Source organism: Macaca mulatta, chromosome 1, assembly GCF_049350105.2.
Source record: "Macaca mulatta isolate MMU2019108-1 chromosome 1, T2T-MMU8v2.0, whole genome shotgun sequence".
Classification (NCBI taxonomy): domain Eukaryota; kingdom Metazoa; phylum Chordata; class Mammalia; order Primates; family Cercopithecidae; genus Macaca; species Macaca mulatta.
The window spans coordinates 140,027,501-140,044,869 of record NC_133406.1 but is presented as its reverse complement, the minus strand read 5'-3'; the positions used below and the strand labels follow the sequence as shown (position 1 = coordinate 140,044,869).

General features: G+C 36.5%; 1 protein-coding gene across 7 annotated transcripts in view; it reads right to left on the bottom strand.

Annotated features, from left to right (window-relative positions):
- The window catches only part of DBT (dihydrolipoamide branched chain transacylase E2), an 81,766-nt gene that overhangs the window by 50,475 nt on the left and 13,922 nt on the right, over window positions 1–17,369 (bottom strand). For 5 of the 7 annotated variants that reach the window (XR_013413827.1, XR_013413823.1, NM_001261277.1 and 2 more), the window contains 2 exons: window positions 16,322–16,397; window positions 11,592–11,773 (listed from right to left, as the gene is read on the bottom strand). Coding sequence is in view for 3 of the 7 variants with exons in the window: in NM_001261277.1 (NP_001248206.1) it covers window positions 11,592–11,773; window positions 16,322–16,397 (258 nt within the window). In the remaining 4 variants the exon portion in view is untranslated. The remainder of the gene's footprint in view (window positions 1–11,591; window positions 11,774–16,321; window positions 16,398–17,369) is intronic. The other 2 variants (XM_077992245.1, XM_077992246.1) reach the window with 1 other exon arrangement.

Here is a 17,369-nt window from a genome sequence, read left to right as displayed (position 1 = left end):
ATGAGCTTGCATCACTGCACTCCAGCCTGGATGACAGTGAGACCCTGTCTCAAAAAAAAAAAACAAAAACAAAAAACAAAAAAAAACTGTATTTTGAACATTTTTCTAATAAAATTCTCATTTATATTTATAAGCAGTGTGGAATAAGGATCAAATGTAAGATAAATTACATGAAAGAATGGGCTTGGCACATGGCTCATGCCTGTAATCCCAATACTCTAGCAGGCCAAGGTGGGTGGATCACTTACTTGAGCCTAGGAGTTTAAGACCAGCCTGGGCAATAAAGTGAGACTCCCTGTCTCTACAAGTGAATTTTAAAAATTAGCTGGGTACGATAGCACACATGTGTGGTCCCAGCTACACAGGAAGCTGAGGAAGGAGAATCACTTAAGCCCAGGAAGTCGAGCCTGCAATGAGCCATGTTGGCACCTCTACACTCTAGGTTGGGTGAAAAAGTGAGACCCAATTTTAAAAAAAATCCACACCAGACAAGAATCATAAAATCTTTGACAATCTTAAACACTTTCCTGAGATGACATAGTATTTAAAAGTTTGCTCTGCTTTGAATAGTTTAAGAAATGCGTGGTGGCTGGGCATGGGTGCTCACACCTGTAACCCGAACACTTTGGGAGGTAAAGGTGGGAGAACTGCTTGAGGCCAGGAGTTAAAGATCAGCCAGGGCAACACAGGGAGACCCTCTCTCTACAAAAAATTTAAAAATTAGCCAGGTGTGGTGGGGTGTGCCTGTAGTGTCAGCTACTCAGGAGGCTGAAGTGGGAGGATCACTTGGGCCCAAGAGGTAAAGGCTGCAATGAGTCATGATCGCACAACTGCACTCCAGCCTGGGTGACAGAGCAAGGCTGCCTCAAAAAGAAAAAGAAAAAGAAAAAAGAAAAAGAAAAAAGAACTGCTATGGCTAATGCTAATTTGGTTGTTTTATTCTCTAGTTCTGGGTTCTTGTAATTAGAAAAAGCATCTCAGGCTACTAGCATATATTTCTGCACGCAAAAGAAAAATGTTATTGAGAACATTTAATTGTCAAATTCTGCTGTTAGGAAATCAGTGATGTATATGTATAGCAGAATCAGTCTGAATTGGTAGATTAAAGACTGACAGAACTTCTGAAAATGAACAGACAACTGAATTTGCTTTGACAGTTTTGACATTCATTTCTAGGTAAATAAAAATCTTCTACTGCTACAACTGTAATGAGACAGTCTATTCATTCCTCTTTACTAGTCTATGAATTGGCCCAGTGGAGCTACAAAGAAATTCTCCTAAAGGTGAGGAAGGGAAGAGAAAAAACCCCAAAACTTGTATTGAGCACCTATTATGTGTCAAATACTGTGCTGCATATGCAGTATCTTAATTTACTTTTCATTCCGACTGTTTAAGATAGGTGTTATTAACCCCATTTTACAGACATTTTAAAAAGTGAGGTTTGACTGAACGGATTGGCTCAAGGTCAGACACCTAATAAATCTAATTGCTGAATTCAGTCCTGGGGCTGACTCAGTCTGTGCTGTTTCCATTAGTTCATGGACCTAGTAAATTTTCTTTCTGGTCAAAGTAGCTAGAATACAACTCCTATAGTTCAAGGCATAATTTTGTTGAATTTTCAGAATCCCTGTATATTCCCTACATCTGTTAAAGTCATTGGAGAAATGAGTAAGAAAGATTAGCATGAGGAACCAAGATCCAAAGGAAAATCAGGGGATTCAATGGTAGGAACCCCAATATGGTAGGAACTCCAATGCTAACTTGGATAATGCATATTTGCTGAAGACAAGGTATAAATATCCAAATATATCATATACAAAAATTATTACATTATTTCCAAAAGACCAAGTAATTTGTTGCTACTCACCTTTCTGGAAAACATTTTGTGATACATTAACTATAAAGTACTACCCTTTTAGAGTAAGTTGGGTGTAAATATGAGTGACAAACTTACTTGTGAGAAGTCACTCATGTATTACTTCTAATAGTCATGTAGTTGTTGGAAGAACGCTGTCTCTTAACCAAGTAATAAAATACCACCTTACTACACAGCACTTTAAATAATTTTCAAAGTGTTTTATTTTTTGCTTTTTTATTATTTTTTTTAAAATACAGACAGTGTCTCACTTCATTGCCCAGGCTTGTCTTGAACTTCTGGCTTCAAGTGATCCTCCTGCCTTGTCCTCCTTCAGTGTTTTTACACATATTTTTCCTCTGATTACAAAAAGGTTATGAGTATGCAGGACAGATTTCTTAAAGTTACCAATGTAGAAACGGACTCTAAGGGGGATGAAGTTGACCAAACTTGAATTTCACAAGTCTCCCCAGTTGATATGACTTTCATGTTTCTAGCATTACAATCTAATATGTGAGATTTTAGCCTTTGATGATTGATCTTCGGTTAGGGAATTAGAGTACAGTTAAAGCTTTAACTAATTTTAAGAAACAGCAAACGAACTCTGGTAAGTAAGCACTTTTTCTTATGAAGCCTGTCAATTTAGTGTTAAGGTAATTCCTCGTAGAAAGCAAATTTATAATAAAACCACATTATTTCAGGTTAACTAAATAAAAGAATAATATGAATTGATAAAACTGTGAAACTGCAATATTCTTAGGTATTTCTAAGAACAACATTAAGTGATCCAATTAATTCACTCAGCTAGGAGAAATTCTTTTAAGGAAAATGCTTTGAAATACTAAAGTATTCAAGTGTGTTTGGAAGACCTTTCTTCATTCAATTTATATTTCAACCAAATGTTTATAAATTGAAAATTAAGGACATCCAAACTGGACATTTCATTGCATTGTCTTTTTCATTTCAAATTATTAAAACAGTGAATTCAATCAATTTAATCTACAATAGGCTGTACAAAATGAACAGTTATAGCTACCAAGAGCACCCACTATGCCTAGCATTGAACCATGCAATTTATGTTACTGAATGTAATTTAGTTAGATGATATACTACATTCTTGGAATGGTTTTATGTCAAAGAGCTTTTCTTTAAAACATTTTATACTAATCCTGGTAAACATTTCAATATTATAAAATCTATGTATTTATAAACTAAACTGTGTTGCTGCAGCAGAATTTTGTAAATATGCATATGTACAGTATTAGAAAGTAAGTCCCATTGGTTTAGATGCAAAATGAAGCAGATATCCATCCTCTCTGAACTAAATTATCAGTGTAACAAAGTGGTTAGGAGCATGGGCTTCCACATTAAACAGAGCTGAGGTCAAATCCTAGCTCCACCACTTAGTAGCTATGTAATCATAGGCAGGTAATTTAACCTCTGAGTCTCAATGGTCCATGTGTCAAAAGCAGATATTACATTTGTTAAATGAGATGTATATACAGTATTAGCACAGAGAAACCAATCAACAATATATGTTGATGTTAAGGGGTAAATGCAATATAATGGCAGAATAATGTTAGTTTTATAAAGTATTCCCCTAAAGCTCACGTCCCTCTTTCTCCTCCTTTCACTGCCCCATGGTACCTCTCAATTAGGTATAGTAACTCTCCACTTATCTGGTGGTAGAGCATCCTGGCAACTTCATCTTAATAAAGCTTCATGGCCCAGAGTACCTAAAATAGGTGCCACACAGCCTCAGCATTAAAACCGTGCACTTGACCCAGAGGAAAGGTATTTAGACTGTTCATCAGCTCCTATTTGCCACTGTTAGCAAATACTTCTTAACAAACTTGGTTATATGTCTTCTCAGAAAGGAAGGTGAGTGATGACCTGGCACAATGACAATCTAAACAGGCTGAAAAACTAAAAATCAAATGCAGAATTGTATTGTTTATAGTATAATAGTGAATGTTCATAACGTGTCTTTGCATAAGCAAAAAAGCTTACTCAATATCCTCACTTTAAGAAGTAACATATATGAAGTTTTAAAAACAAAATTAATGATTTCTCTGAAAAAAAAGTTTTTGAAAAGTTTTGGTACAAAGAGCTCTAGTTGTTTAGAAAAGTGAGGAATCATTTTACTGTATTAAATAAATAGAGGGTACAGAAAGCATCTGTCACCACATCAGCCATAAAGACAACTCGAGGTAACACAATTTAAACTGAGTTGGTTTTAGTTTTCTTTTGGTTTTGAGACAGGGTTTCCTCTGTTTGAGTAGACAGGACTACAGGGGTGTACTACCACACCCATCTAATTTTTTTGTTTGTTTTGTGTGTGTATTTTTTTTAAGAAACTGGGTCTTGCTCTGTCCCTTGGCTGGAATGCAGTGGCACAATTATAGCTCAATGCAGCCTCAAACTCCTGGGCTCAAGTGATCCTCCCACCTCAGCCTCCTGTATAGCTGGGACTACAGGTGTGCTCCACCACAGTTGGCTAATTTTTAAAAATTTTTGTAGAGATGAGGTTTTGCTGTGTTGCCCAGGCTAGTCTCAAACTCCTGGCTTCAAATCATCCTCCTACTTGGGTCTCCCAAAGTGCTCGAACTACAGGCATGAGTGACTGCACATGGTCTAAACCAAGTTTACAGTCGACAAGGCACTGAAACATGGAATAGCTTTGATATAATGGTGATAATGTTAAGTAACTAAAAAAAAAAAAAAAAAAAAATTAAGTAACTGGATTTCAACTTGCAATTTTTAAAATAATATATACCTTCTTATATGTCACAGATACAAGTTGGCATAAGTGAGTCCAATAAACTGTTTTTAAGTAGAGGTCTGTCTATAGTCAAAGCACTCATAGATAGAACTTGGAGGTCACAAATACAGTTTCCCTCACCAAAATTACCATGACCCTCCAGCTTTGAAAAGCAGACTACGACTATGTTACAAAAGACAGTACTATAGAATATAATTGGCATTACAAGATAGGACTTAATTTCCAATACTACTATTAAGATGTCTAGTCCTGATCTCTTCTACCCTTCATGGCTCTATGCTGTAATAACTTTCCACCTGTAAAATGTTAATAATATAATTTATACTTCTAGAAGACTTTTGTTAATTTTTTATATAATTGGTTTTACTAGCATTAAGACAGAAAAAACGTAAATTCAATATTACTACAAATTCTTGCTTAAGAAAATATATACATAAAATATTTAGAAATCTTTCTCATTTCCACAATTAAAATGAAGCATATATAAATTTCTCTCATTAAACTGAAGGTAATGTTCTATAGGCCTGCTTATTTGATACATGGACTTATGCTTCATAGTTTATTATTACAATAAAAATATAAAAAACAAGTCCAAATGTAAAAGCAAAAAGGTACAGATGTGAAATAAAACTAGCATGCAAGATAATTGTTTAGAACATATTATGAATGGCAAATGAAATAGAATGGCTAGCAAGTTATCAGTTGTTTATGTAGAATATTGTCAGATAATTTCTACTGTAAATATAACCTATCTGATGTCATTAATTTTGTTCTAAGCTTTATTGAGATACAGCTGACACACAATAAACTGCACATACATAAAATATAAAGCCTGAGGCTCAGCGCAGTGGCTTACGCCTGTAATCCCAGGACTTTGAGAGGCCAAGGCAGATGGATCACAAGGTCAGGAGATCGAGACTATCCTGGCCAACATGGTGAAACCCTGTCTCTACTAAAAACACAAAAATTAGCTGGGTGTGGTGGTATGCGCCTGCCTGTAATCCCAGCTACTCAGGAGGCTGAGGCAGGAGATTCACTTAAACCAGGGAGTCGGAGGTTGCAGTGAGCCAATATCATGCCACTGCACTCCAGCCTGGCGACAGAGTGAGACTCCGTCTCGGAAAAAAACAACAAAAAACAAAACAAACAAAAAAAATATATATATATAAAATCTGATAAGCTTTGAAATATGTATATACTCATAAAACATCACCATAATCAAGATAATGAACATGTCTATCACTTCCAGAAGTTTCGTCGTACCCCTTGGTAATCCCTCCTTCCCAACCCTTCCTACCCTGCATACTCCATCACCAGGCAACCACTCATTGCTTTTCTGTCATTACAGATTAGTTTGGATTTTCTAAAATTTTATGTACATGGAATCATAGAGCATGTTTTCTTTTGAAGGATGGGGTCTGGCTTCTTTCACTCAGCATAATTTCTTTAAGATTTATCATGTTACAGAAAATACTAATTTTTGTGAAAAAAATTCTCCAGAAAAAAACAGGCCCCCCACAAAATGTACTGTGATTTTATAATTTGCTATACCCAGACTTATTAAGTTGGATCTTACTTGAGATGTCAAAACAAACTAAAAACAAAACCAGCACCAGGTGTGGTGGCTCATGCCTATAATCCCAGCAGTTTGGGAGGCAGAGGCAGGCAGATCACTTGAGCCCAGTTCATGACCAGCCTGGCCAACATGGTGAAACCTCATCTCTACTAAAAATACAAAAATTAGCCAGGTGTGGTGGCACATGCCTGTAATCCCAGCTTCTCGGGTAGCTGAGGCAAGTGAATTGCTTGAACCCAGGAGGCAAAGGTTGCAGTGAGCTGAGATTGTGCCACTGCACTCCAGCCTGGGAGACAGAGTGAGACTTCATCTCAAAAAAAAGAAAAAAAAAAAAATCAAAAGGCCAATTAGCTGGGCATGATGGAGTCCTAACTACTCGGGAAGTTAAGGTGCGAGGACTGCTTGTGCCCAGGAATTCAAGGCTGTAATGAGCTATGATCATGCTACTGCACTCTAGCTTGTACAACAGAGCAAGACCCCATGTCAGAAAACAAAACAAAACAAATAACAAATTCCGACTGTTTACTTGTTCATATAAATAACTTGCTTTTTTAGATGGCTTAAATTGGTATCTAATCTGGTTTCCAGCTTGGGCATTCTAATTTCATGACATCCATAGTACTGTTCAGCATCCTTACTTGTCTCAGTTTATGCCAAGAATGAAACACTCTTTCCTTTCTAAATCTGAATCAAAATAAAATAAAATAAAATAAAATCTGTGTTTATTTCAGGTAATTCTAAAGGTGAATTTTTTATTTTGTTTTATTCTAAAGGTGATTTAGAGAAGTTTTAAACTTCTCTAAATCACAAAAGCATGCCTTTTTTTTTTTTTTTTTTTTTTTTTTGAGACAGGGTCCTGCTGTCACCCAGGCTAGAGTGCAGTGGCATTAACAGAGCTCACTAGCTCACTGTAGCCTCTGCCTCCTGGGCTCAAGTGATCCTCTCACCTCAGCCTCCCAAGTAGCTGGGACCACAGGTGCATGCCACCACACCTGGCTAATTTTTTTATTTTTTGTAGAGATGAGGTCTTGTTATGTTACCCAGGCTGGTCTCAAACTCCTGGGCTCAAGTGATCCTCCCACCTTAGCCTCCCAAAATGTTAGGATTACTGGCGTGAGCCACTGTGCCTAGCCAATAATGTCTTTCAAAAGAAATTTAGAATCAAAGTAATATGAAGCACCCCTAATGCCCACATTATAGCCTCTTACTCATTCTATACTAATACTTAAAGGAACAAGAGCCCCTGAAGAAATGAATGATTCCGGGTGTGGGTGGGAAAAGTATGAGGTGAATCCCAGAACATCTTTTGTGCCAAAAGCAAGGAAGCTTTTAAAAGTTAACAGGACCGTGTTAATAGAACACATGGGAGCCAGCTTAAAGGGGTCACCACTATAATGGGTTTGAGCATCCAGAAGAATAATGACTGTAATCAATTAAACACATGAAATCAGTTGAAATACAGTCATGCATTGCTTAATGATGGGAGTATGCTCTGAGAAATGCATTGCTAGGTGATTTCACAATTATCCAAACTTGAGTGTGCACTTACACAAATCTAGATGGTGTAGCCTCCTACACACCTAGGCTATATGAAATAGCCCATTGCTCCCAGGTCACAAACCTGTGGAGCATGTTATTGTCCTGGATATTGTAGGTGACTGTAACACAATGGTAAATATTTGTGTATTTAAACATATGTAAACATAAAAGAAGTATAGTAAAGATGTGTTATCATCTTATGGGACCACCGTTGTATATGCAGTCTGTTGTTGACCATAACATCATTATGCGACATGTGACCATACACTCAAACACACACTGAGAATGCTGGAAAAATTAGTATCACCATTTGAAGTGACTACTAAAGGAACTCCTTACTTCGAGAACGAGTAAAGGGAAAGAATTAAGCATTTATTTTCTTTCCAGTAAGAACTGTATTTCATAGGAACTGTATTTCATACAGTTAGCATACAGATAGCCCCAACACAGACAGCCCCCACTGATAGAGGAGAAAGGTCCACTTAACAGAAGAACGCCAGCTAATAATGTTAAAGGAATGACAGAATCCCAAAATCATCATTCTACAACCACTAAAGAAATTATTGACCTAGGAAGGATCTCAAATGATATTAGAACCTACTTATTTAGTGTCAAAGCTAACACTACATACATAATTTTCTGGTTACAAAAGGGGAAAACACAACTCTACAATAGAGGGGTAAGGGTATCATTATCCTAGTTCAGTGTTTAAACTTAGCATCACTATGGCAGTCATCAGATGTTAAGTGTATCCTGATGTGAAGCAACATGAAGTACACAACATGATCTATGATGTGTTCCACCCAAAATATTTAACTTGAATTCAGCCTTTATTTTTTATTTTTTTGTTTTGTTTTGTTTTTGTTTTTTCTTTTGTTTGTTTGTTTTTGAGATAGAGTCTCGCTCTGTTGCCCAGGCTGGAGTGCAGTGGCGCAATCTTGGCTCACCACAACCTCTGCCTCCAGGGTTCAAGCAATTCTCCTGTCTCAGCCTCCCAAGTAAGTGAGATTACAGGCATGTGCCACCACACCCGGCTAATGTTTGCATTTTTAGTAGACCTGGGGTTTCACCATGTTGGCCAGCCAGGCTGGTCTCAAACTCCTGACCTCAAGTGATTCACCCACCCTGGTCTCCCAAAGTGCTGGAATTACAGGTGTGAGTCACTGAGCCCAGCCTCAATTCAGCCTTTAAAACTTAATTCCAGCTTATAGGAAATATAAGGACTAGAGGAACAAGTTAAATAACACCACAATGCAACAAGACAAATCCAAAAAGTCTGACATTCTGCAAAACAAAGGCAATCTCTTCAAATCAGTATCATGAAACAAAAGTAGAAGAGGATAAACTAGACTAAAAGAGACTTAAGAGATATAACAACTAGGTACAATGTATGGTCCTATATTGGATCCTAGTTAAAAAAAAAAAAAATCAATTGAAATATCAAGGACATTTTGGGGATAATTCAGGAAATCTACATATGGTCTGTCGATCATATAAAATGGAAATAGGCCAATTGTGGAGGCTCATGCCTGTAATTCCAGCACTTTAGGAGGCTGCGGCCAGCAGATCACTTGCGGTCAGGAGTTCAAGACCAGCCTGGCCAATACGGTGAAACCCCATCTCTTTAAAAAAATACAAATATTAGCCAGGCACAGTGGCGCACACCTATAGTCCCAGTTACTCAGGAGGCTGAGATGGAAGAGCTGCTTGAACCTGGGAGGTGGAGGTTGCATTGAGCTGAGATCACACCACTGTACTCCAGCCTGGGCGACAGAGCAAGACTCCGTCTCAAACAAACAAAAAAATAAAATTGAAATGTACTGTCATGAAAACATAGATGAACAAAGCAAACAGATTGGACTATAGCATATACAATATATTATTTTGGTTAAAAAAATACCTACATGTACACATATGACCTAGAAAAATGTCTGGAATGATATACACGAATGTATTGAGTGTGATTTGTGAACATTACAATTTTTCTTGTTGTTTTGGTTTTCTGTATTTTAGAACTTTCTGCAATGCACCCCTCCAGCTTTTATAATAATAAAAAGTAGTAGGAAGCCTTCAATAAATCATATTCTAGCTTTTAGAGGCAACATGTCATAGTAGAAAATATTCTGGACAAGGACTCAGGACATCTAAGTTCTAACTTTGGTCCTGTCACCAACCATTTTGCAAATTGTCCAACCTTTCTTTTTTTTTTTTCTTTTTTTTTTTAAGAGATGGAGTCTTGCTCTGTCGCCAGGCTGGAGTGCAGTGGCATGATCTCGGCTTACTGCAACCTGCGCCTCCCAGTTCAAGCGATTCTCCTGCCTCAGCCTCCCGAGTAGCTGGGACTACAGGCACACAACACCATGCCAGGCTAATTTTTGTATTTTTAGTAGAGACAGGGTTTCACCACGCTGGCCAGGACGATCTTGATCTCTTGACCTTGTGATCCACCCGCCTCAGCCTCCCAAAGTGCTGGGATTACAGGTGTGAGCCACCGAGCCCAGCCTGTCCAACCTTTCCAGTTGGGTTTAGTTTCTTCATCTGCTAAACTGGAATACTTCACAGAATAATAAATGTAAAAAAATTTTATAAATTATACGATGTGATTCTGGAAAAAAAAAGATTGTAATATTAGTTATTGTTCTACAGACTGCAGAACTAAGTGTCAGCCAGTCATTGTAATTCAATTACTCCTTCTAGACTTCTGAATTACACTGAGGTATCTTATCTCAGCATTTCCACGGTGGGAATGCTGGCCTAGGAGTTCTGTCACAGAACCTATTGTTCTTGCAGCCCCTAGTATCAAAACTGATTCCTAGATGATAAAACTTCAGTATACCACAATAGTGCTATAAGGAACTTCTGAGTTAGCCAGCCAGCTGCCTACTACCACTGGGACTGCCAACTGTTTTAGCTTTCCTCTGTAACATTCTCATGATGAATTACCTTCTGACAGGACATCTACCACTTAAGTCCCATGGTTGTTGCTTCTTCTAAATGCTGGTATCTTTGCTTTCATTTTAATTTTCCTTCTTTTCTCTTCAACTTCTCTTGAAAAAGTTTATAACCATCCCCAACAAGAGTGCTTTTTTTTTTTTCAACTTCTCTTGAAAAAGTTTATAACCATCCCCAACATGAGTGCTTTTTTTTTTTTTTTGTATCAGTGGCAAACAGAGCAATCCATTATGTTAGATTTCATCTTTAGATACTCCAATTTTTGTTCTTAGTGGCCAGTATTTATAGCCTGAATCTTTTATTACTGAGAGAGCTTGTTGCCTCTTTGAACACTAAGGTCTCCAGAAGGCAGGTCTTCAGGTAAATGAAGTGTTACTGTACACATTTTTAACATGGCAACTGGCCAAAAGATAATCATGACTCACAGAGAACCTTTTCAATTTTCCTGATTTGGGCTTCTAAAACTCCAACTCAAATCCTGTAAGTTATTAAAAGTCCATCCCCAACCTTCTTACCCCTCCAAAAGGAGTAACATCACTGACTTATGTGGAACAGTGCATAACGCCACCAGAATGTTTGAGTCATTCCCCAGAGGAGAAAGGATGGGACATCCTCCACCTTTTTTGCAACATCTCATCTCTTCCTTTTGCTATTGCCTTTTTCCCCCCACCTTTGGTTTTGTCTTATCCTATAATTCAGATTTCTATTTTGTGTTGAACTTGTTGCCTTTTTTCACACTGAAAAGATTACATTTCCCCAAGAGCCAAAAATAAATAGGAATAGAAAAAAACAAAAAATAAAAAACAAAGATCACTTTTAATTGGGACCCAATGACAAAAAGAGACCAATAATCAATTTGGTAAAATAGATGAACAGACTTACAATACCTTTTAAAGCTTCCGTTTCTATGTCTACTAATGGCTTCCCCACATAGGCAATATCGTCTAGATTATAATAGAGTTTTTTAATGACTCCATCATAACGACTAGTGATGGTAACAGAAGCTTTATCACTTTGAACTTCACAGATGCTATCAAACTGAGACACTGTATCTCCTTCTTTTACATACCTAAAAGAAAAAGAAAGGAGACACTTTTACATAAACAATCATAAGTACAGATCATATTAAGGATGTAAATGCCATGCTGAGTTAGATCAGTATTCATCTAGCCTAGCATTTACTTTCAGATGGTGTACTAAGAAATGTTTCAGAGAAGACTATAATGACTTCCAGAGTCTCTTCAATGTATCTGCAAGAAATACTCAAAAAAATTTCAAGCAATCCATAGTCTATAATCCAAACATTTAATTAAACTCCCAAGTTTTCTGTCTGACCCATTTATTAGAAAAATAAGTTCTAAAAATACATTTTTAAAGTGGTATTTCCTTCTATTGTCTTATATTACTCTTTTCCAAACTTTAAGGGATGCCCAATACTTCCAGAAGCAAGTTTAAAAATTGATGTCCTCAATACATATCCTTTGTAATTTCGTGAATTTTAGATAGGAGTTCTCCCAGTCTTTCTTTCTAAAATTATTTTAGCCTGTTCCTATATAAAGTCCTTCTAACCCCATAATCATTTTAGGTATACTTTACAGGCTTTTCTAGAGAGTCTTAGCAAACAAAACAGGAGGAATGGGACCAAACCTGAAATAATACATCTAATTTTGATTCTAATGGCATTCTTAATGTCTCTAGCACTTATTTCTGACTTATTGCCAGCAATAGATAATTGTTGTCATTCTTGCTTCTTGTCTTCCTATCCTAACCAGTCCTCAGCCTATGATAAAACAGCACCCATGACATAGAAACCAGGTTTAAAAGCACATACTTTCACTTCCAGAATGATGGATTAAAGACTTCTGAAAATCTGCTCTTCCATATGAACAACAAGCACAGTGACAAAAGTTGTTAAAAATCTATTTTTTCAGAATTTTGGAAATTAGAAAAAAAGGCTTGCAACAACTAAGAAGGATGTATTCAGGAAAAATGGCTGAGTTTTGTAGTATTTTAACTTGCCCAATTTCCATCCTCCTTTCCCTAGCACAGCAGGAGCCAAATCAGCAGCCTCGCAGCCACTGTAAGGGGAATACTAGGTTTGGATCACCACAAAAAGCAAAATCCCTGGAAAACTGGCACTACAGATGGTCTCTGACTTTTATAATTTTTCAACTTTATGATGGTGTAAAAACAATATGCCTTCAGTAGAAACAGTAATTTGAGCACCCATACAACCCTTCTGTTTTTCACTTTCAGTATTCAATAAACTGCAAAAGATATTCAATGGTTCTTTATAAAATAGACTTTGTATTAGATGACTTTGCCCAAATGTGGGCTAAGGTACGTGTTCTAAGCATGTTTAAGGTAGGCTGGGCTAAACATTTTCAACTTAAGACATTTTAGTTTTGATGGGTTTATGACTTATCCCCATCATAAGTCAAGGAGCATCTGGGTGGTTGTTGTTGGTAGAGACAGGGTCTTGCTATGTTGCCCCGGCTAGTCTGGAACTCCTGGCCTCAAGCAGTACTCCCATCTTGGACCCCCAAAGTGTTGGGATAACAGGCATGAGCCACCACACCTGGCCACATCTGTATTTTGTTTTATTTGTAACTTTTTGTTTGTAATTTTAAAAAACATCCTATCTGATTTACAAGACAACCACATTAAAGCAATACTTATAAAACTGTGTTGATGTGCTTTATGATGTTTAAAAATGGAATACTTTCAATATGGAGTGATAATTATTTGTTTTGTTTTGTTTTTTGAGACAGGATCTTGCTCTGTTGCCCAGACTGGAGTGCAGTGATGCGATCTCGGCTCACTGCAACCTCTGCATCCTGGGCTCAAGCCATCCTCTCACCTCAGCCTCCCAAGTAGCTGGCACTACAGGCCTGTGCCACCATGCTGGGCTAATGGAATAATAATTCTAAAAAAGGAAAACAGGAATACGTATGACAAATAGCAAAAGGAAGGAAGAGGCGATAGAGCTATATTGGAGCAAAGTCTTTGTATTCCATTAAGTTTCTACTAATCCAAATTATAGTGTTTTAAATTAACATGTTAATTGTAATCCTCAGGGCAACCGCAAAGAAAATAACTTTAAAATATACACTAAAAAGTTTACATACTCCAATAAAAAGGCAAAGATTGGCAGAATAGATTCTAAAAAAATGCTCCAACTATATGCTAAGAAATATAATTTAAATTCAAGAACACAAATGGTAAAAAGTAAAAGGATCGAAAAAGGTATGTCACACAAGGCTAGGTGTGATGGCTAGCCTGTAATCTCAGGAGTTTGAGACCAGCCTGGGCTACAAAGCAAGACCCTGTCTCTCAAAAAAAAAAAAAAAGAGAGAAAGCAAGCAAGCTAGAGTGGCTATACTATCAAATAGACTTTAAGACAAAAGAATATATAACATCTAAACTTGTTTTAGAAGTTTATCAAAGGATTTGTGAAATTTAAGTAGTTTTTTCTTTTTCCATACATTTGCTCTCACAAATTCTAAGAATAAATGAGGTTTTATTTAACCTTACCCAAAACCACACTCTTTCTGTTAAATTATGCTTCCTTACATATTCAAATTTCTATTCTCAGGCTCCATTTTATAGACTAGAATTCTGCCCTTTAGCATTTCAAGTGCAACACAATACGTATTTTTTCCTTAAATTATTTATGGATATTGTTTGAAATGCTTGTTCCTCAGTGCTGTAAAGAAATAGCACTTGAACATAAATGTAATTTACTCAGCAAGGCCATTTTTACTTCCTGCAGAAAGAGTACATTCAACAGCAGTTTTGCTACAAGAGTGCACCGAACAAAGAAGACAGGGTCATTTATAACCTGACACATCCAACCTACTGCTGTGTCCGGGGTTTCCACTGGCTGGAACGGGACCTCACATTCTGTATTTGTCCTGATTGGCTAGCAACTTAGAACTTTTTAAAAGAGGCAAAGGTAGAGGAGAACAAAGGAAGGAGGAAGTAACTTGTGGAATGCTGAGAAAGGTAAAAACACCTTCAAATAAGGAAGAGGAACAGGCTATGACCTAATGCTTGCTTGGGCCAGTATAAGCATGCCAGGGCAAATATTTAGGCTAAATTGTAGGAGCTAAGAACATAAAGTACATCGATTTCCTTATCATGGCTAGCAGATATTTAAGAATGTTAGCACAGGTCTTTGAATAAATTTTGCTTCTTAGAGAAGTTACTATTTATTCCTAATTAAATGAGGAAGAACGTCTTTGAAGAGGAACCTCTACTTTACTTTTTACAATATTAAGTTAGGGAAAAAAAAACAGAATTCAAGAAAGCTATTAATATTTCTTAAAGAACTTCTGAAAAACTAATCAAATGATTAGTTTCTCATTAAAAGAGTTTTAAGAATTTTATTAGGAATAAAATAATTTCCCCTTCTAAGAGCCGTAAGCCCTATACTAAGCATATGGGTGTACAGAATAAGAGGTAGAAATTAAGAAATGGTTTTTTAAAACAATCAAAAAAAGCTGGGTGCAGTGGCTCATGCCTGTAATCCCAACACTTTGGAAGGCCCAGGTGGGAAGATCACTTGAGGCCAAGAGTTCAAGACCAGCATGGTCAACATAGTAAGACCCCATCTCTACCAAAAAAAAAAAAATTCTATAAAGATTTTTTACTACTGTCTTGGTCTTGAAAAGAAGGTATTATCAAATGCATTTCTTATATATGACATTATTTTGATCCTTTCAATGCTCCAGAGGTTGGCAGAGCAAGTACTGTTATCCACATATGACACATTAAGAGACCAAGTGAGTCACAGGTAGGACAGCTAATAAGTTTCAAGATCAGACTCTTATGATTTGAAGTCCATTGCTATTTCCATAATCCCACAATGCCAACAGAGACATAACCGTAAGGTATGTTTATGTTATTACAGTTCTCTTCTAACTTATAAAGCAATAACAATAAGTAAAGAATGTTTAAAGTAAAGAATGTTTAAAGTAAAGAAGTAAAAAATAAGTAAATAACAAGAAAAGAATGTTCAGGTGGTTGAACCAGATTCTTAAAAGGATCTTTAATGGTGTAAATCTAAGGTGGGAAGTAATCTATTTCTCATCTTAACTGCCACTTCTAACAACCTCTAAAACTGAGTTCGGTACCCAGAGGTGCTATTTTTCCAGAAGGTGAAATAAAGAAATGAGGTAGAGGATGAAAGGGTTTTGTTTCTTTCAGGCCCTTTTTTGGATAATTTTTCAATGTTTCAAAATTTATTTTTCAATTCGTGATTTTTGGTAAAATATTTTCATCTCTTCTAAACATTCAAGTAAACTGTATCAGGTAATGGTAAGTCAAACATACATTCTTACTAAAGTCATTTTCAGTACAGTGAAGAGAGCTCAGACTACCTGACAGTTTTAAATCACATTGAATAAAGTACCTTGATGTATGACAAATTCCTTCACCACTATATCATCAACACAAGGTAATTCTACCTTATTGCTTTTAAAAATGCATTATGTGTTTATAAAGACGTTTCTCAATTTAGATTCCAACTATCCATTAAATAAATAAAAATAAAAATAGTTATTTTTACTCAAATTATTTTTAAATTTACTTAAGAGATTTTTTCAGATTCACTCACCATTCTTTAACAGTTACTTCTCTAATCCCTTCTCCAATGTCTGAGAGCTTGAACTGAACAACCTGTCCACGGAGAGCTTCAAAGACAAATGAGAAACGATCTCATTAAGTATGTAACATATTACTAATATATACTTTCACATCTAAAATCAGAGAATGTTCTCAGGCAGAGGCAGAAATTCTTCCATCTTACAGACAGAAAAAACAGCATTTTATAATTTTTAAGAGCATAACCATTATTCATAACCATCAGAGATTTAAATAAATTATTTTACAACACAGACCTCCTGGCACTGCCACAGAACTTACATTTTCCAACTTCCAAAATGGTCTGTTATAGGGCTATAAAAGGCCCCACTAACAAATTAATTAAATTTTGAAACAATGTAATGAATAGAAAATAGAACAAAGATATACAAAGAGAAACCCAGCTAGATATCCTTGTTTTAAGTTATAAAACTATAGTAACATGAACAGATTTCTTTTGAATTTATATAACTATTCTTTCTCATTCTTAATGGCTAAAAATCAGGCAGTTCTATATCTAGCAAACTTGATGGAAACTTGTTTGTCCAAACTTATGTTCTGCCAACTTATCCCTAAGTCGTCTCTTTCCTCTTCCCATTTTTTACCCCTTTTCAAATTTCTACCCATACCTCCTTTTTTAGAGAGAGAGTCTCACTATGTTCCCCAGGCTGGAGTACAGTAGACATTCAAAGGTGCGTAAATGCATACTACAGCTTCAAACTCCTGGGCTCAAGCAATCCTCCTCCCTCCATCTCCTGAGGAAACTGGGACCACCCACCACACCCAGCTTCTATACCCTCTTTGTAATACTTAGATGCCAGTGATACTGTATAGTAATTATTCTCAAAAGAGAAAAGTATTTCTGGTCATTTGAAAGCATGTATGGACCCTCCCACTTTTCCAGGTTAACAAACGGCTCTGAACCTATTCAGGAATGCTCCTGTATCTTTAGACTGCTGTTAACCATATTTGCTTATAAAACATATAACAAATTAATTAGGGTTGTAAAATTTTCTTAAATA